The following is a 21,417-nucleotide window of genomic DNA, read 5'->3' on the forward strand; positions in this document are numbered from 1 at the left end:
TACAACATTCAAATCCTACCCTCTCCTGTAGTGTAATTTTGGAACTATAAATACCTTTTTAGCATTTGATTGGCATTCAAATTCTTTCTCTTTAGTAAAACTCCAACAAAATACCTGTTTAAAATAATATGTATAATTTTACTTTGGGTTTGGTTTATAAAGCAGGCTTTATATAAATTTGATGGTGGGATACGTCATCAGATAACGAGTTACAACAAGACAAACATAAGATGAATAAAAACACCGAGACTTATTTTCAACATTTTATTAAGAAAACGGAAACAGTGAAAAAGTACATAACTGTAAATTGAAGGTTGATTTACAGCACTGTATTATAGACAGATATAATACATTGCGAACATGTCGCTAAATTTTTACTCTCTTGCAGAAAATTAGTTTTAATAAATAAAAACTAGTGACTACATCCCCCATTCTAACTACATATTATCAAAGATCGAATTGACTACAAGCAATATAAACCTGACCCGGTGCAGCTACACGAGGCACCACAGATTATGATCAACATCAACAGAGTAAAAATATAGAACATGAACTTAATAGGAAGTTAGTTTCGTAACGATACATTTTATTATGTTTCAAGTTATTTAGCCTTATAAAAATTATAAATTTCTAGACATTTAAAAGTAAGTTAAAACGAGACAAGCGATACTTTTCAAATAATTATTTATAGATTTTCCATTTTGCTAAGTACTGATTGATAGTAGTTGGAAGCGTTCGTCGACAGGGCTGACAATTGTTTTGAGGTATAGTAATTCCATTAAATATTATTAATTTAATTGATAACTTATTATTATTATTCATATAAATGAATAATAATGTTACAAATTACAGCAAAGTCAAGCTCAAGACCTTATATGTGGGCGCTTTGTTTCAATTAAAAGAAGATAACATATATTTAAAGAATAACGCTAGATGATTAACAATGTGCTAAACAATGTTATTACATACTTATAAATTAATATTAATAGTTTGGTTTAGCGCCACATGTAGTTATGGTAAACTAGAATGGATAAGTTTGACCTTGGACACCATTGACAAGAGTGAAAAAAAAAACACTACGTAGTCTGTATCCTCGCTTTTACAACAGGTGACAGCCCAGATCGAAACAAAGCAATCAGTAGGTATTTAGCTAAAACAGCACTTATTTTTTTAAAGATTTGCCACACATTAACAAAACGCGGGATCTATCAAAGCAGTTAATTATATACAGTTGATGTTTATATTTGACGATGTTACCTCGACATCTACTTGTGGTAACATTACGTATTGAATAACATTTATACACTCAGCCCATACACATCGCTACTGTGGTAATTGTAAGTAGGCAACACGAAAACACTACCTTCGTCTCATCTAGTTAAAATGACAAATCTGTAATATGTACATACACTGACTACAGTATTTATTTTGGATGGAAAAACGAACAACAAATTAAAGAACCGTCGCGGAATACTTTCTGTTAGTCCAACTGACTAAATCTGAGTAGGTGCGGGGTTTCATCACAAATACACTCGGACAATGCGAAAGTAAATTTATTATTAGAATATAAGATATATATTTTGCATTAAGTCGTTATCTTTAGAAACTAGCAAACAAATATATCTTTTGATTCGTCAGTTGAACTAACGCACACTCGTATTTTAAATGATAATGAGTAAAATGCCAGTTTCAAATGTAATCCCATCGAAACCAACTATTCGAAGCTCACAATTTATCAGAGAATCTCTTTCCCATAAACTCATTCGCTTACATTTTCATGACACATAAAATGACATGTAATTAAAGGCATGACAGAAACGAATACAAATTCGAAAATGCATTTTATAAATTTATTTATGCAACTCAATGTTAAGAAGAAGCTACGCGACACGGATTTACATTAGACGCCAGAACTACATCGAAGCACACGCAATACGCAACTTTAACGACGCATTAACCAGAGTTTATTGCGAGCGCACCATTTTTGGTAAACATTATAAATAAGTCAAGTATTTCTATTATTAGCGTAGAGGGAAGGCGGTACAATTCTAACAGAACTTATGTCATATTTGACAAGTATAATATTTTGCAGTCATTTGATACAGAGAAAACTTAACTGACCATTAAGAGCGCGTTTTTCATAAAAATATGTTTTACAATAACACTCAATTTACGTAAGATCACCAATGAAATAGGATTTTTACCCAAAATAAAACAAATGAGAGGAGACCCATCTTTCCACGAATGCCCGGGTAACGCGATTTATAGAACAGTCTTTGTACGAGAAACCGAATCAAGTATTTTTTTTTTAGTTTTGAGTAGGACTCACACGGCACGCCACGTCCGCAATAAACTCCGCTCAATAACAACACAAGAGATCAACATTCTCCACGTGACTATGTACATAATAGCTTACAATACGAAGATATTATAAATATAACAGCTCGCTTCGGTCGGCGGCGGCAACACGTTTGAAGCGGGGCGGACACCGTGATACACAGAGTACTGTCAATATTGTACAATGGATATATTCCATTACACACACTACTACAATTATATGGGTAGAGTGAATCAATTTAATGACACAAATTGAATCTTATTGTAATAAAGTTTATTATTATAATTACCATTAAGAGAATTCAAAGAAATAAACAAGAAAAAATTTAGCCAACGCATCAGAATATGATTAAATGCTACTCAGACCGCATTAGGACTCCGATCATAAAGCACTGCGCCCGTTGCCCAAACCAAACACGCACATGGCGCATCAATTAACACACCCGAGACGGACAGCTCGCACTGGAGGAGGAAGGTCAGCGCAACAGCGGCCTCATCTACGTTTTAACCTAATTGTTGTAAACCATTACATGAATGATAACATTTTGTCATCTAACGTTAGTACATAATTTTAACAACAGGAATAAAAAAGGACACATACATTTTAAAATTTATTAATATTAACAGTTTGCGACAACAATGTAAGACCACTATGGCGCTGACCTACCTCAGTTTAAACTCAATGTGTGACCGAGCGCGGTGCCACTTTAGTCCGACAAATACATGCGCGTCCGTCCCACGGGGTAATAAATCAGCGGGGCGCGGGGAAGGGCAACGGGTGAGACTGCTTGTCGGACGATGGTTCACGACCTGTTGCAAAGTAGTTGCTGATAATAACAGAACATACAAAACATTTAACTTCTCCCAAACTTAATGCCTCTTGAATCGCGCGGTTACCGCAAAGCATCGCCATCGTGCATACAAGTAATGTATCCTATTCTATGTTATATAATTAAACAAGATATTCTTGTACGTACAAACGGGGCTTTTAGGGGTGCAAGACACTCAGGTCGAAATATATATTACATCCATGGTAAAACGCGTATATTCGAGTTTAGACATCGAGCGATCCGCGTAAGTACTGGTCTGTTATGAGCTTTCTTGTCACTGTGTGAACTGTGCTTGCTTACATACGTACTTACATGTGACCGAGCTAGCATGGCAGTCGGCAGGACATGGCACCGACCCATTAAGTGGACAATCGTTTACACGCGAAAAGGAAATAACGGTTGTAAATTAGAGCGAATAGAAACTAAACTAGACAATGATAGATAACTTAATATGCAATAAATAACAGTTAAAGCTAACCATGCACGGTTTAAAATCGCGAAATAAAATTCAAAAACAAATATTTCAGGAAATAATAAAAAAGAGCAGATATAAGAGCGCACACCGCTTAAACGTCACACTAAGGCGTCCTAATTGGGACGCATTTTGACAACAAGTAACATTACAAAGATTAATAGTGGCACGCGGTCTTCTTTTTACTTATTTGTTTAATCCAACCATTTTTTAACTAAATTTCAATATGCGAGATGGGCGGAGACTTTATTACGGTTTTTTTGGATCAATATAACTTGGTTCTATAACGTAATATGGTCGGGCTTAAAAAACCTTCTTTGGCAAAAGCCTATAATAGCCGTCTAATATTTTTTTAGTTTTTATTTTCGTACTTTTATATTGAATTTGTTTCATAAAAATGTCCTTAACGTATTCGCGGGAAAATTATGTAAATATACAAACAAATAAGTAGATGATATAGATACTGTTATATATTATTAGATACGATAACAAAATGCTAACGACCAGTAAACATGTATACATATAATTTAGTTTCGAAACACCAAAAAAAATTCATTTACAATTTTCATCTCAGGCAAATTGAGATCTTGGGGCAGTAAGTACTATAAGATAGCTAAATATTCATTCTTGAAATAAAATTAAATCCAAATCCAGTATTTTTAAATTAAAACCACTCTTTTTTTTCAGTGTCAAATCTCAAATGTACTGGTCATATAAAATCTTCAATTAGATTTTTTTTTGTATCAAATAATGATTGCGAATAATTTACGTTCATTATATGCATTATGTTTTTATTTTATAATAATTTCTACGCGCAAACGCTTAATATGTACAAGATCATAATTCCAATGCTTAGAAATATACATATTACAATACAATCGTTAATTATTATTTAAACATACACGAACGGATAACATCTATACAAAAAAGCAACAAGCTGTGGTACAAGGAAACAGTCACAAACCGTTATTTGTGACACATCTAAGTTTGACATTAATAATTGTCAACGAATTTTGGCTGAACAATAATATGGTATTATATTTTCAGGCAATTAATAAGACATAATAATTACGAAATGTATTGTTCTTAATATGAAATGATACTTTTTCAGCCTACCTTCAGTTACTTTTAAACAGATTTAATATAAGTATTCATCGCCTTTACCGTTTCAAATGTGATATGGCGAAAAATTCTCCTGGCATTGAAGACGCCAAAGATTCATAATTTTTTATTAGCCAAGCTTACAGATGCTACTAGCGCCCCTAGCGATACTATATGAAACTAGATTTTCTTACAAGTGATCGCTAGTCTGTGGAGTGATACTTTACAGCACAGATAACCAAATACATATTTTAAAGACAGCGCCGATTCCTATTATTTACAAATCACACGGCGGAACTTCAACTAAAGCTATCATAATTTCAATTATTTTTTATTAAATTTCACCAGAACCTCACTCGAATATTCCGACACTGTATACAATGGTTGATTAACAAAATTATAATAAGGTTCTAAAGTGATTGCGTTTCTATATAGATTTGGCATGAGTAGGTTCTCCCTTTTAATTAGCTTAGAAACCGTTACTAAATAAATAATTGTCTACAATTTCACCTCAGTTTCAAGAGAAAATGGCCGGTGGTGATTAATTACCGTCAAGTGACGAAGAAGGTCAATCTTGACTAGCCATACAAGCGTAGTGAGCTTGCAGTAGGAACTGGATAAATAGGTATTTCATATAATATTGCCGATTGTTGAACTTATTTTTTTCCTTATACTGAGCTGGAATTGAATCCATTTAAAATTTTTTTCTATGATAATAAAGGATGAGACGAGCAGGACGTTCAACGTCATGGTAATTGAAACGCCCTGCCCATTACAATGCAGAGCCGCTCAGGATTATGGAAAAACCCAAAAACTCAGAGCGGCACTACAATTGCGATCGTCACCTTGATCCTCATCATACTCCTCTCTTCAACCTTAATATAAGATGTTAAGTCTCATTTCACTAGCTTTTAGACTGAAACACAATAATGCTTACACATTACCGCCTCACAACAGAAATAAGCGCCATTGTCGTATCCATAATCTAGCCGGCTTCCTGTGCAAAGGAGCCTCCACTAGTGAAATTATTACTATTACCATAACCAAAATGCGATTGAATTCAAATATCAAATTTAATTGAATATAACCCATTAAATTGTAAATATTATCTATTTTATTTTTTGCTGAAAAGACACGGAACAGAATTCTGGACCTTTACATGTTCACCATTCAGCCGACTTAAATGTATACAAAAACTATGCCGCCAAAAAGTATAAATAATTCGAGAAAGTGACATTAATTTCATAAGCTCTAAGCATAACATAACTTTGTCTATGATGTTGCTTGCTCGAAGAGATCTATCAAAGTTGTTTATAGGCGACATTTTATTGGTTATGGACCTTTATTGATGGATGCTTTACATGCTCCCAGAATTTGTACCGGTAGATGGCGCTGTTATCAATTCCCCTAAGCCAACTACATTTTTATAAATTAGTCACCAAAATATGACAAGCACGACTGTTTCTTATTCCGGTGCCACTTCATCACCTCAACTATAGGTCCTTTAACGGATTTTAAGGAATACGCGCGTATTTATGAAGGTATGAATTAATATTAATTTCAGAGATTCGCGGTATAACACAGATGTGCAGTTTTGATTATACGTTATCGCATGCATTCTAAACCTTTCATTCCCTATTTTTAGTGGCAATATAATAGTAATCTACTTATTCACTGAGAGACCAACGCGGAGCAACCGAAAGACATTTGTATGGTATTTTACCGCCTATATCGAATCATCCATCACAACATTATAGCTATGTCAAATACTTGCTGTTCGCGATGCGATAAGTCATCGATACAATATTTGTCTAAAACAATGTACTATATATACTACTATGTACGGGGCTCAATTTCGTGTGAGGACCCGTATTGCTCTCTGAAGCGGTGCATGTTATTTGATGGGAACTGCAAACTGGGTGCGCAGCGATAGTCTCTCAGCTGCACAGATAATTGTGACGTATATATATGTACAATAAAGATGTATATCGCTAAAAGAATGAATCTGAAGAATAACTCTTATATTCTCAATTGTAGATTCGTAATCAATTGAGACGGATTCGAAAGTCCATCCACCAGTAGGTCGGTCTCAACACGTAATCCATAATCAGGTGTCGTGTTCAAATCAAAGACAAAATACAATAATTATTATTGATTAAGTTTTGAAACACCTGCTTAAATACAATTAAAATACGGCATTAGGGCCGGGCCACAACACTGCGACGCGTTTACGTACCATAAAAACTTATGCCGTTATAGAAATTAAATTTGTAACCAAAATTTATGAACGATGCGGGACTCGAACCCCCGACCGAGATTACCAAGTTCTGGCTGGCTCAGTTGGTAAGAGGGCTCGGACGAAACCCGAGAGGTCACGGGTCGGAGTGCCGCATCGTTCATAAATTAATTTGATTAATTAATTCTTGAAGTGAGGGATAACAAAATAACAACAGGGGACTTTAATATAACAAATCAATACATTTTGCAAAGTCGAAGTTTAACTGTGTAGAAATCATATCCTCAACGCCATATATTTTTTAAGATCTTTCTTCCCTCTTTTAAGGGTTCTTACCCTCAGGGGTTTCAAGTGGGGTAGGTTCTCTGTCTGAGTAAGAAGGCTTTAAGGCAACCCTTCTTTAATGGCATGACTGAGGAAATTTTGGTTGGGTTTTTTTTAAAGGTTGCAATAACCAGAAAACCGTTAAAGGTTTGTAATTGCAATGGCTTCACATATTTTACTTGTCATACACGAGATGCGGTATCTCACCGCAGTGTAGTAAACTCCTTTATATTCGTGATATATGTATTAGCAGGAATAGTTTTGTTCTTAATACATAAAAATCTGACGGACGTTATACATACATAATAATAATTTAAACGAATTCACATAATTCTTATTAATATATCAACAAATAATGTTCGCTTGGTAATTTACAAATATTCACAGGCAAAGCTTCCCAGTGTCGCTACTATATTATAGATCTATGCGATTTCCTTCGAAGAGATCGCGTATAAATGTATACATATTCTTGCCTATCCTACGGTAGTAGGTGTGACAGTTTTATTTTAATAAAAATATTTGATAGTTTGGCCACGAAATCATTACTGTTGCAAAATAACTTAGATTTATATTATGGTATCAAAAAATGATATATAGATTTCGCGCGCGAATAAAGTTGTCTTTGACAACTTATTTCTACTAAAATAATAAATGATTTATTAATTGAATATACAGGATGTAATAGGTAATTGTGGCCAGGCGATTAACGCTGACAGACTCGCACTTGGCCGCTTTTTTAAAAAGATATTGATGTCATTTTACAGATAACGTAACGTACGCAATAATATCCTGATCAAACTAACCGATTACATCCTGTATATGATAGATTTTATTACTCTCTTTCTCAATGTCAATGGACACAAAGTGTGCTGACCGTACAAACATATATACTTAATATTAGTCCATTAAGGAAGCTTTACCTTGAAATTCCAGCCTGTATTTTAAGTTTTAAAAACATAATTCAATAAAAACTATCTGATAAACACTATAATAGCATAAATAACGCACTGCATCAATATGTCACAAGAAACGGGTGACATTCAATCTATATTTAGCTCGACTTTGTTAATGTGTCTGGAGCCAGTAACAGCCGCAAAAGCAAAAAACTTTTATTGCACAATCAACATCGCATTGTAATAAAAATAACTGTATTAAATTATACTAAAACATATAAATATAAACGCGGCCGCACACAATCAATTCCCGATTACATTTTTAGATTGCCTGATCAGTTTTCCAAATGCACTTATTCGATAAAAAATGTAAACATTATTCGACAAACACGCGTTTCTATTTTTGTGTTCGGAAAACAGTTCTGATGATTCGACTTCGCGACAACCAGCCACTAGTAAGCTACACCGCCGCAGCCCTACAGCCATTTATTTTCACCATCATTATAGTATGAATCAGAAAATGAATGTGTGTGGTCGCCCTAATCATCTTCAATCAATATTCAGATCCACCCTGAAGTACGCTGCAAGTGGGAACTATGCGCAATTGACAGCAACACCGGGCTACACGGCCACGGATTTACGTACTTCACAGCGGCTATTGACAAGATTTACAAGAATATGATTGAGTTTATTTCATGTTGTTTTGGTCAGATAAGTTTAAAAAAATAAGATATGTAGTGGCTGAACAGACATCAACCTTCTACATTTTGAACTAAAACGACGCAAGAGCACAATGCATCTTTAACAATATATGTTTCACTTACTAGCATTACACTAAAACATTCACACAAAACTATTTTTTTTTTATTTTTTATTTGGTATGATCCATTAAAAGCGTTTCAAGATACAAACGTAATTTATAAAATTATTTTTATTTCAACGCGGGACAACTTTGTGACACTTCACACAAGACGCCGAATGCATGCAGCAAGTAATAATGAGGCAGAGCTGCGTTCACAAACACAGTATTTGTCCAGCTCGAAGTTATTCGAGACAACGTCCACACGAGTGCCGCAAGCCGCGACCTTACTCGCTGAAGTAGCGCACCTTGCCGTTACCGCATCGCACCACTTCGTCCCAAGCTGGAAATTTGCAAATGTATTTCATTTATTTAACCGAACAACACACTAATAATATCCTAAACACAGGGAAACTTAGTTGGGAGTTAGAAGTTCAGCCATATACAAGTAGATTGTTTTCATAATGTAGACTACATACCTACTCTCCGGCAAAATAGCTATTATGTGGAATAAGACACCAGCTTTTATGTCTTTTTCACATAAACCTGCCTAGTTTATTTAAGAAGTCTTAGCAATAAAAACTTCGTACCTACTTTGACTAGATGCATTTACCAAAATTAAGTATGTAGACTTTTTCTTAATGTTTGTACCTAATGGTTGTGATGTATGATGTTGTGTAGTAGGTATTATGAGTATGTAGTAACTTGTACATGGTTTTTTGTATGATACGTTTTCTTTTGAGATAAAATATTTTTTTGTATTTTTAGCATTTTTTCATGACAATAAGGGACGAGACGAGCAGGACGTTCAGCTGATGGTAGTTGATACATCCTGCACATTACAATGCAGCGTCGCTCAGCATTCTTGAAAAAATCCAAAAATTCTGAGCGGCACTACAATTGAGCTCGTCTTCTTGAGACATAAGATATTAAGTCTCATTTGCCCAGTAATTTCACTAGCTATGGCGCCCTTGTGACCGAAACCCAAGAATGCTTAAACATTACTGTGTCACGGCAGAAATAGGCACCGTTGTGGTACCCATAATCTAGCCGTCATTCACTGGTACTTTCTTAATTAAATCAAGTGATTTATATATTATGTTGGATGCGTATTCAGATGTACCACTGTACCGTATGGTGTGGACAGGCAAATCTCTCATTAGGTGGAGTGATCAAGTCAAGACAGCATTGGACTGTACGAATGCACTAAGGAAATCAGGGGTCAGCAATAAGGGGCAAAAATCGCAAAGTGAGCCAGGACTCCGCAAGTAACTAAGAACGAGAAGATACATCACAACACATTTGTGTTAACTTTGTGAATAGCTAAGAGTGTGTGTATATTTATTTATTATAGACACACCAACCAGCTATTCTAAACTAAACAAAAATAAGAACAATCTGATACGAGCATTATGATAGCAGAAAGAAAGCTATTCTGCTCTCTTACAGGTATGTAAAGCTCTGTCGTATTATTAAAAATAATGTTAGGACAAAAAACGCAAAGTACTAATACGCACGCAAGGTTAAAGTACGCAAAGGTTAATTAATGTTAAAAATAAAAATTATTTCTTATGTTGAATATGAGTAAAACAAACTGTATATATAATTAAACATTATTATGAATAATACTGTTGCAAAGTCTTTTAAATTGTAGCACCGACATCCCAAATACATCCATTGAGTCAGAATTATTATTAAGGAGCTCATTAAATAATCTCATAGAACGTTGCAGTGGGGAGTGAAGACCTATATACATTTTCGGAATAACAAGATGAAAGAATTCCCGATTAATAAGCCTTGCACCGGGGCGGGGTATATTGGAATCAATTTGTTGTAATATCTCTGCAGTACTAACGATACCATTACATTAATATTAATTATTATATTATAATTTTAATTTAAATTTTTTTAGCGTCTGGCTATATGATAAACATGAAGCGCTATGTTGTGTGTCTTTGTATCGAGTAAAAGACGTTTGAATTCTTTCCAACCTTTCAACATGAATTTTGTAAAAGGGGTGCCAAATCACACAAGCATATTCCAAATGCGGCCGAACAAATGCTTTGTGTAAACAGATGACAGAATTAATCTGTTTAAAATCTTTAGAAGTACGTTTAATAAGCCCAATCATTTTCGTCGCCTTTCCAACAACTTCATAATCATATCATATCATTAAATTACTAGATCTTTTCCAGAATTTACTTAATTGATGGCAAGGTCATTAACAAAATATGTTTTGGATATTACAGTTTTCTTCCGCGTGATTTTAATATGAACACTTTTATGAAAGGTGAGGATCATTTTGTTACTTCTGGCCCAGTTGCTAACAGCGTTAAGATCTTCTTGTAGCAACGCTCCATCATGATGCGACTTAATTAATCTGTACAACTTTAAATCATCAGCATACAGTAGCGCTTTGCTATGCTTCACAACCGAAACTACGTCATTAATAAAAATACAAACAGCAAAGGCCCTAGGAGAGATCCTTGGGGTACGCCAGAAAATGTGGTGTAAAACGTGGAGGTATAACCATTCGTGATGATTCTTTGAGACCTACCACTTAGGTATGACTTAAACCAAGGTAATAGGGGGCTAGAGATGCCGTAGTTGAAAAGCTTAGTAAGGAGTAGATTATGGACGACTTTATCAAATGCACTACTGAGATCCGTGTAGACGACATCCGCTTGAATACCGCTGTCGACACTTTCAGCTAGGTTATTATCAAAACTCATAAGATTTGTCACAGTAGATTTGCCACCAACAAAACTATGCTGTGTTAGAAATATGTTCTTTAAAATGCCAAATAATAAATTTATTTAACCAAGACTTTCGGAAATATAGCTAGTAGAGAAATGGGGCGATAATTAGAAACATGAGATTTATCTCCTTTCTTAAATATTGGTACGACATTAGCTAATTTGCACTTAGTGGGTAAAGTAGAAGTTAATAAGGAATGTGAAATATAACTTTTAGTGGAAGGCCTAGTTGTTTTGCACATTTGCAAATATTGGTGGGATCCCCGTCCGGGCCAGCCCCCTTGGAAGGATCGAGAGACAAAAGGGTTCTAATAATCACATGTTCATTAAAATATATATTACTCAATGTGGAGTGCTCGTGAGCTGTAACTACACAATCTTAAGAGAAATAATAGGGGTAATAACCAGCGAATAGGTTTGTTATACCTTCATCTGTGTCAGCTATTATATTATTGTAATTTATTTCGCTGGGAGTTTGTCAAGTCGGTCTTTAAGAATTTTGTATTCAAATCGATCTCTTGGATTGTATATTTTGTTGGGTGTTGTGGAAAGCAATTTGTCTGTAATATAAACCAACATATACCTGCATCTCCTTTGCTCTGCATAAAGGAAATACATCATAGTAGCAAATGACTACAATTCTTAGTTGGAGTGTTTGCTCACTGTTGGCGAATGGCTCCGCATTATCGATTGTGCTCGGGTTTTAATTTTGTGTAGGTTTCAGCAATGTGAGCGTCAACTTTTTTTAAGTTCTTAGATATTGTTGATAGGTTAATAAACTAGAATTTTGAGCATTCATGACAGAACAATTTAAAAAATAAGCGTTTGAGTTATTTGGGAAGATGGAGGCACAGTTACACGGCGGATCGTACTGACCCGCGGCGACGTATTCTATGATCTGATGCAGCTGCGGCGAGGTGGTGGGCACGGAGCGCAGCAGGTCGCAGGGCGCGCGCAGCAGCTGCTCGTTGACGGCGAACCCGAACGTCACGCCGGCCAGCTCGGGCGGCCCGTCCGCCACCACGTCGGGCTCGGCGCGCTCCCGCCGCCCGCGCAGCGCGGGGCGCTCGCCCGCCGCCGGCCCGCCCGCGCCCGGCTTGCGCTCGTCGCCCTCGGCGTAGAAGTTGCACGACTCGATGAGGTCGGGGATGTTGTGCGAGCGCGCGATGTCGGCGTACGAGGCGGGCGCGGGCGGGCGCGGGGCGGGCGGCGCGGCGGGCGGGCGCGGCGGCGCGTCGTGCGAGCGCGCGCGGGCGGCGGGGCGCGGCGCGCGCGGCCCCTCGGGCTCGTCGGGGCGGCGGCGCGGCTTGCGGCGCTTGGTGACGGTCTGGAAGTCCGTGAGCTCGGCGGGCGCGGGCTCGGCGGGCGGCCCGAGGTCGGCCGAGCGCCGCTCGTCGCCCGACGCGCCCGGCCTCCTGCGCGCCGGCGCCTTGTCCGTGAGGTCCTCCAGCTTGGTCCGCGACAGCTCCTCGAGCGACGAGGCGCGCTTCACCTTGCTCTCCTTGTCCTTCCGCCGCTCGCTCGACCGTTTCTTGCCGCCCTTGTCGTCCTCCTCTTTGTGTTTCGCGCGGCCCGGCTTCGTGTGTCGCGCGCCCTCCGCGTTGGATTCTATAAATCGCAACACTTCGTTGAGATCCTTGTTGCCCTGGTAGCCGTCGATCTGGTGCGACTTGATGACGGTCTCGTTTTTGGACGACTTCTTCCGTCTCGGTTTCTTGTGTTGACTAGAGCCCGATATCGGCGAACCGAATCCGTGAACCGCGTTGCCGTTTTCGTCTAGAGATTTCTGTAAACGGTAGTGCACAGTGAGTATAGGCACCTGAATAGAAAGGAAAAACGACTGTTAGTGTTATTAGACCGAGAGAGGATTATAATAATCATCGGATGGTGTGGTGAGACTCAGCTATTATGTTGGTGAGTGAACAGTGTTAGATGCCACGGAATAATCAAAAAAAAGTGAAATTCACTTCCTCAATAAGACCCACTATTGCGAAGCTTATAGAAATAAAAATAAAAATATGTTTATTTACCATAGGGAGTGAAAATAACAAAACATTTTGAAAACGTACTTTGACATAGGTAGAACTGATAGGAAACTCCCATATATATGTTAATATAATCGAAATAAAAAGTATAATTAGCTACAAATTACAATTTATAGCTAATAAATATACAATATAATACTGTGATAATTATTGCAAATAGGTTAGGTGACGTTCGAACCGTCATATCACAAAGAATTGATCATTGCATTGCAACTGAGCCAGTATATACGTTGATGAGGCATGATCATCATCAGCTAGCTGCGTGACACTTCACTTGTTTCAATTAGTCCGTGCAAGGCGGCGCAAGTGGTATGACAAGCTTGGCGATGCATGACGTGTTTTGTTTGAGACGCACCTTGTACTCGTCGGCAGCGCCGCTCTTCTCGTGGGTGGGCCGGCCGATGAGCGCGCCCACTCCGGCGCTCGACACCAATGCACGAGACTGCATCACAAACAATGATCACCCGCGGCTATCACAACATGCATCCAAACCCACTAAGTTCAGCATCGTTTATAGCAAACTAACCGAACTGTTACAGCTAAGTATTCGAGATAGAAAAGTATTATACGAAATATACTTACAAATATACATTATAACATAATAGATCCAAGTTCATCTAACATATTACTCGATAATTCAAATGTATCTCACACCATTTTACAGCCGGCGAATCATACTGAAGTTAACAAAATCTAATAATGAGTGATATTGTGCGGGAGGTTATTAAAAACAAATGAAACATGATCCACTTGACTGGATAGCGAATTCATAAAGATTACCGGATCACTCAGAAACTTTTGCGAAAAATTGTGATTATTTACGAGTAAAAACAAACATTGCGTGCGTACAAAGTACTCATGTCAAAAGTGAAACCTGCATGGTGCATGAACCTCTAAACTGCATATGAATTCCTGGTACGTGTTGCTAGGATGACACATGATTTCAATCGCTATGAAAGACATTCCTACCACCACTAATATATATATAATAATATGTTCTCCTGGTGTACTACATAGAGTAGTAATACGTCGTGCGCTTGGAGTCAGAATATATTAAGGTATACTCGCGCCATACTTAAGACAATCTCTTCTATAACTATGATCGCCTGGTACCAAAACATTGTATTATGCTTCCTATCTCATTATCTCCCATGTTAATAAATATTATGAATTGATGTGACTGCTCTTTTTACTGTCGCTTTTTCGTTTCATCGACTTTCAAATCACAACGATGATAAAGAAGTTTTCACTTCAATAGTATGCATATTTCTGTCTCATTATTTGCCGGGTTCATCGGACACATTTTTGTATTTGTGTCTCTTACCTTTTTTCCGTTGCATCCGGTTTGAAATCACAACGATTCTAAAGAAGTTTAACTTCAATACCATCGTTTTAATTTAAAATATCCCGCCATATATTTTGAGAGCTTAATTGAATTATCAAGTCCCCTTTAAAAAATGGATTTGTCTCGGCAATATTTTCGTGCAACTTCAAATGGCGTTTATGGATGAAGGTTCTTCTAAAGCAACCATCCACCGTTGGCATAACAAATTTAAGCGCGGTTGTGTATCATTGGGGGATGAAGAAATAAATTGTCGTCCTTTGACGGCTGTTACCAAGGAAAATGTGCTAGAAGTGAAAATTTAATTAAAGAAAATAAACGAATAACATACGAATAAATTCAGCATATTTTGCAGATAGGATCGGGAAGCGATCACAAGATTCTACACGAGCACCTTCAGGTGAGAAGAATAGTTTCGCGCTGGGTTTTTTTTTATATGAGAGGGGGCGAACGGGCAAGAGGCTCACGGGATGGGGAGAGGTGAGGCAACCGCCCATGGACATCCGTAACAACAGGTGTGTCAAGAAATGCGTTGCCGGCCTAAAGGCCACCTTAAAAGGTGGGAGTATGCTTTTTTCGTGAAGGTCCCTAAGTCGTATCTGTTCGGGAAGACCGCTGCCGGTAGTTGATTCCACAAAGTGGCTGTGCGAGGCAAGAAATTTCGAACAAAACGCGCGGTTGTGGTATGCCAGACGTCTACGTGATGCGGATGGTACTTTGCACGTAATGTCCGATGATTCGAGCCGCTCTTCGTTGTATCGTTTAGAGGCATAAGACCTGGTGGAGAGTATTTTGAAAAAACATTTTTTTTATCCATATATAAGATATTTTAGTTTCGGAGAACTTTCTGAGTGCCCCAAGTATTTATTCGTTGATAGATAGAATTTTACTGGAGTAGAATGTGTGATCTCCTGTTAGGTTGACAATGTAACATTTTTATTGATGGATAATGTAAATAAATTGCTTCCAATAATAGCTTCATAATAAGCCGTGATTTTTTTTTAAATATAATATTACACTCGCTTTCAATGAATACAAAGTACCATTTGACAGAGGATTTTTTGTTGATGTTTTAAGTTTAATTAATCATTTAATAATACTCTTTTGCAAAAAAAAAAAAAAACGGTTACCTAAGTAAAAAACCTGTTTCACTAGCATCTTCAGATTATTTCATAATTCCAAGTAGCTTGTATCATCGTAATACTTCAAGTATAAGTGAAAAGTAGTTTCTGTCATTTTCGTCTAATGGAATTAATGAAAAATGATCCCAAAGTTTAACCAGCTAGATGCGTATCTGTTCATTAAATAAATAGTAAAAGTTTAATATAGAGTGTGGCCCACTCTTGCTCTCTGCTAAAAGACAGGTTGTATTCATCCGGGCATGCTATGCTATTCTTAATTGTTTCTTGTGGTATACGCTCCCACTGCGCAGCAATTACATTCCTTAGCTCTCTGCTGTTTTGCGGAGCGGGCTGCACCGATCTTATTCTTCGTTCTAGAACATCCCAAATGTGCTCTAAGGGATTGAGGTCGGGACTTCGAGCTGGTCAATCCAAACGACGATCACCAGAACGGTGAGCACGAGCGTTATCGTCCATAAAAATCAAATTTTCTCCAAGAACCATGAAGGCGGGTTTTACGTAAGGAATTAGGACTTCTGATATGTACCGGTGTGCATTCAAAGTGCCATTTTCTATGAAGACTAACGCCGTACGATCCAATACATTAATCGCTGTTCAAAGCATAACTGAGCCTCCACCATAGAGTTATTTATTCAAAGCAAACTTCTGCGAAACGTTCCCCTTGCCTTCGCCGTTGCCCTACACCATACAGTGATATTCTGGCTTCATCCGAGAATACTCTACCCAAGTCCTCTTGAGTACACGTCGCACAATGTCGATCAAAGCTAAGTCTAGCAACTCTCACGGAGTAATTTAGGGCCATGGATGGCGACTGCATATATTGACAACGAGAAGCGTCCTCCTGACAGTCAACAAGGTGGTTTTCACAACTCTCACTTCCTCTAGTCTTTTAGAAGATCTGCAATTCAGCCTAGCGAACTCTCTAAGAAAAAAGCGATTCACTCGATTGTATAAAACGTGCAGCCACTAATAGATTGACAGATGACGGCTATAATCTTGTAAAAAACGGAGATAGCCGAAATCCACTGTCTTAAGCAGCTGTTCGCTTTCAAACTTGGCCGGATTATATTTCGTCGCCCAATTGTAATTACTATTTCAAACTTATGTAAAATTTCACTGCACGTACTAAACTATATTTCAATTTTTACTCAGGCAGTCCCGCCTCTTATTACGAAGTATTTACATCCTCCTTGCTACAATTTTTGTTAAAGTACGACTATGTCTTAAATTTGAATTTAGAATAAACTTTTTTATGCACTACAATACTACATAAATGTGCCAGTAATATTCTCAAATGATTAAAACCTCGTTTGGTATTGTATTTTCTGAAGGGCCGGAAAAAATTAAAACCACCCGTTTTTTTTTTTTGCAAATGAGTTTATTAAAATTAAATAGTTATTTGAGACCATAGACTTATAATAAACTAAAGGTATGTACACAAACAAACAAAGCACGTAAGAGATCACTAATGAAGACAAAGCAAGATAAGCGGATATATTGTGAATAGCGATGCTGAATGACAACTCATAAACAGTCAGCCCTAATTACCAATGGTAAGTTACCATTAATTGCTTAGTATTTTGAATATTAAACCACTAGCTAACGCACACATTGACAAATCAAAATTGATCACTCGTGATCAGGCTGTTATACGCTACATTATTGTAAGTCTATGTTTGCGACAATAAACATTGCGTTATTCCAAGTATGTCAAATGGGATTGGCATTTTGGTTTAGGATAGGTTTGGAATAGGGTTTAAAAATTTAAACGAATCCAGGTGCAACTAAATATTCGTATATGAAAGTCTTAAATAATGCGGACTCAAAACAAATAATACCTACTTGCGTCTGTGTGCGTCGTCCGCGAATCTTCAAGTCAATTGAACCTTTGCTTTTACCTGAGTATGTGTGTCGGTAGAAGGCGGCGTTGATGGCGGCGCGGAAGGCACCGCAGTGTCCCGCGAAGCGGAAGCGAGAGCGGGAACGGGGGCGGATCGCTCCCACGCCGCGCCCGTGAGACTCGCCACAGCCCGGTAGCAACACTCCAGCTGCAACGGCTGAACCACAAAACACACACACTGCAGAGGTACCGACTCTTTCACACATAACCTCTGATCCGAAAATTCTTTCTGAACATTAATCACTAATGACTCGTAAGCTAAGGAAAAATTAAGAAGACTGGTAATTTCATGCCAGTAATAAATTATATTAGTTATTTATGCAACTGTTGTGTAATAAGGGGTATTAAAACACGAATGTGGGTGATAATATTGTCACATGATTATTTTAATACCTAATTATCAACAGTTGCATACAAGACTTTATCTACACCCATAATATGAATCCTATATAAAAGATTCTGAAACAGTTAGCTACTTGCTAACATTAAAAATGTTAGAATATTATCAAAATAAATAATATAGACAATATCATAATGTAATAGAACAGTAATAGATTGATTCTCTATGGACTTGTCTATGTTTTGTATCCACGTGCTGCTGTGAAATAAAACTGTCAGTTTTGTCGCTACAGCTATTGCGTTTTATTAGGTTATGGGCCCAGTCCCGTTTTATTGCAAGTATTACTAAAGTTTATTAATTGTTTTCGTAAAAAATGTCGTCTGGTTACATAATTAATGTTCCGAAATTGAAAGGTCGTGAAAATTACAACGATTGGGCGTTCGCGGTGAAAAGCTTTATGGTGTTAGAAGGCATTGATTTGGACAATATTTCATCAGATTTGAGTGACAGTGATCAAGCAAAAGCCAAAGCCAAACTAATTATGACCATCGAACCTTCGTTGTTAGTGCATATTAAATCTGAGAAAACGATTGACGCGTTGTGGAAAAAAATTGAAACAACTTTTTGATGACACCGGATTTACTAGAAAAATCAGTTTACTACGTGCATTAATTTCTATCCGCTTAGAAACTAGTGAGTCTATGACTAGGTATGTGTCTTCAGTAGTAGAAACGGCTCAGAGATTAAACGGAACGGGTTTTGAAATTAGTGAAGAATGGATTGCATCGTTTCTTTTAGCCGGTTTACCTGAAAAGTTTGAGCCAATGATCATGGCGATTGAACATTCTGGTTTGGCGGTAAGTGCTGACGTCATTAAATCGAAACTTCTAGATATGTCTTCTGATGTTGGCAGCAGTGGACCAGAAACAGCGTTTTGGATGAATCGTCGACAAAAAGTTGGTAGCACTGTGCGGTCCATGCAAAGACAAACGTCAAGTCATTGTCATCAGGAAGTAAACAAATAAAATGTTATAAATGCAAGAAAATCGGACACTATAAAAACCAATGTCCTGAATTAAAGGTTAATGAAGCAGGTGCCTTCAGTGTGGCCTTTCTTCATGGAGAATTCAGTACAGAAGATTGGTATATCGATTCAGGTGCGAGTACCCATATGACGGCGAACAAAGAAAGTTTGACGAAAATACGAAAACACACAATAAGTGAAATAGTTGTGGCGAATAAAACCTCTATGCCAGTTATGTGTGCCGGCGATACACGAGTAACTACACGTGTAAATAAACATCTGTTTGATAATCCTGTAAGAAATGTTTTGTGCATTCCTAACCTCACAACTAATATGTTATCTGTTAGCCAGCTAATAGCTAATGGAAATACAGTGTCATTTGAGAAGAATTGTTGCAATATCCGCAATAAACAGAATAAACTTATTGGAGTAGCAAGGTTACATAATGGAGTGTACAAACTAAACATAGTGAAGTCAGAGGGTTTCGCAGCTTCGGCATTACACACATCGGGAGCAAGACTGTGGCATAGGCGACTTGGCCATATCAATAGTGTGGATTTAGAAAAAATGAAGAATGGTGCAGTGGAGGGTGTATGCTATAAAGATAAAGCAAACATCCAGAAATCCAACTGTGAAGTGTGTTGCGAAGGAAAGCAGACTTGCTTAGCTTTTCCGTTGGGTAATCATAGAAGTGAAACACTGTTAGAGATTGTGCACTCAGATTTATGTGGGCCTATGGAGATCAAATCTATTGGTCAGGCAAAATACTTTCTTCTTTTTGTGGATGATGCCAGTCGAATGTCAAGTGCATATTTTTTGAAAGAGAAGAATCAAGCATTGCAGTACTTTAAGGAGTATAAAAGGTTGGTCGAAAATCAAACTGGAAACAAAATTAAAGTACTGAGAACAGACAATGGAAGTGAATTTTGTTCTAAGAAGATGGAGAATTATCTGAAGTCTGAAGGGATAGTTCATCATAAGACTAATCCCTACACCCCGGAACAAAATGGTCTCTCTGAACGTCTCAACAGAACACTAGTTGAACGTGCTAAATGTTTACTCTTTGAGGCTAAATTAGGTAAACAATTTTGGGCAGAAGCTATAAATACAGCAGCTTACCTAAGAAATAGGACGCCAGTCTCAGGACTAGGAAATATGACACCATTTGAGAAATGGACAGGCAGAAAGCCAGACCTGAGCCATGTTACGAGTGTTTGGTAGTTCTGTCATGGTGCATGTGCCCAAAGAGAAAAGACTTAAGTGGGATAAAAAGGCAGTCAAATATATCTTAGTTGGTTATCCAGATAACATTAAAGGATACAGATTATACAACTTAGAAACAAGGCAAATAACTATGAGCAGGGATGTGACTATTCTAGAAAAAGAAGACATCTCAGATAATACTCAGATAGTAGTGCAGGATATGACTGATGCACAGGAAAATCGCATGCATCACAATCAGTGGAGGAAGAATCACAAGATGACAGGACAGTTTTAGACCCAAATGATCTTACCTATGTTTCTGACACATCTAATTCGAGCTCAATTTGTGAAGACTCATACTACACACTATGTGAAGAAAATGATGATTCAAGGGCAATTGAAGTTCCCCAATTACCAAGCAAACGCTTAAGAAAACCAGTAGATAGGTATGGAGTTTCAACTCTCAGCATAACTGACAACTAACAGAAATCCTGGGATGCTGAACTAACATATGAGGAGGTGATAAAGGGACCCGATAAAGTTATGTGGGAACAGGCAATGAAGCAGGAGCTCAAAGCTATTGAAGAAAACCAGGCTTGGGAAATAGTGGATGAAAAGGAAGCAGATAGAGTGGTTCAGTGCAAATGGGTTTTTAAAAAAATATATGAAAGTG

General features: G+C 37.6%; 1 protein-coding gene and 1 long non-coding RNA gene across 2 annotated transcripts in view; both read right to left on the reverse strand.

Annotated features, from left to right (window-relative positions):
- Positions 1–250: 250 nt before the first annotated feature.
- Positions 251–12,815, reverse strand: LOC126967537 (uncharacterized). The gene is made up of 2 exons (XR_007730023.1): positions 12,625–12,815; positions 251–9,335 (listed from the first exon to the last, which is right to left on the reverse strand). It is a non-coding gene; the product is annotated as an uncharacterized LOC126967537 (long non-coding RNA).
- Positions 12,816–13,045: 230 nt separating this feature from the next.
- The window catches only part of LOC126966871 (uncharacterized), a gene marked incomplete at its 3' end in the record, with an annotated part of 50,028 nt that continues 41,656 nt past the window's right edge, over positions 13,046–21,417 (reverse strand). The window contains exons 7-8 of the mRNA XM_050811155.1: positions 14,149–14,235; positions 13,046–13,567 (exon numbers count right to left, since the gene is read on the reverse strand). Of these exons, the coding sequence (XP_050667112.1) occupies positions 13,046–13,567; positions 14,149–14,235 (609 nt within the window). The remainder of the gene's footprint in view (positions 13,568–14,148; positions 14,236–21,417) is intronic.

Source organism: Leptidea sinapis, chromosome 1, assembly GCF_905404315.1.
Source record: "Leptidea sinapis chromosome 1, ilLepSina1.1, whole genome shotgun sequence".
Classification (NCBI taxonomy): Eukaryota; Metazoa; Arthropoda; class Insecta; order Lepidoptera; family Pieridae; genus Leptidea; species Leptidea sinapis.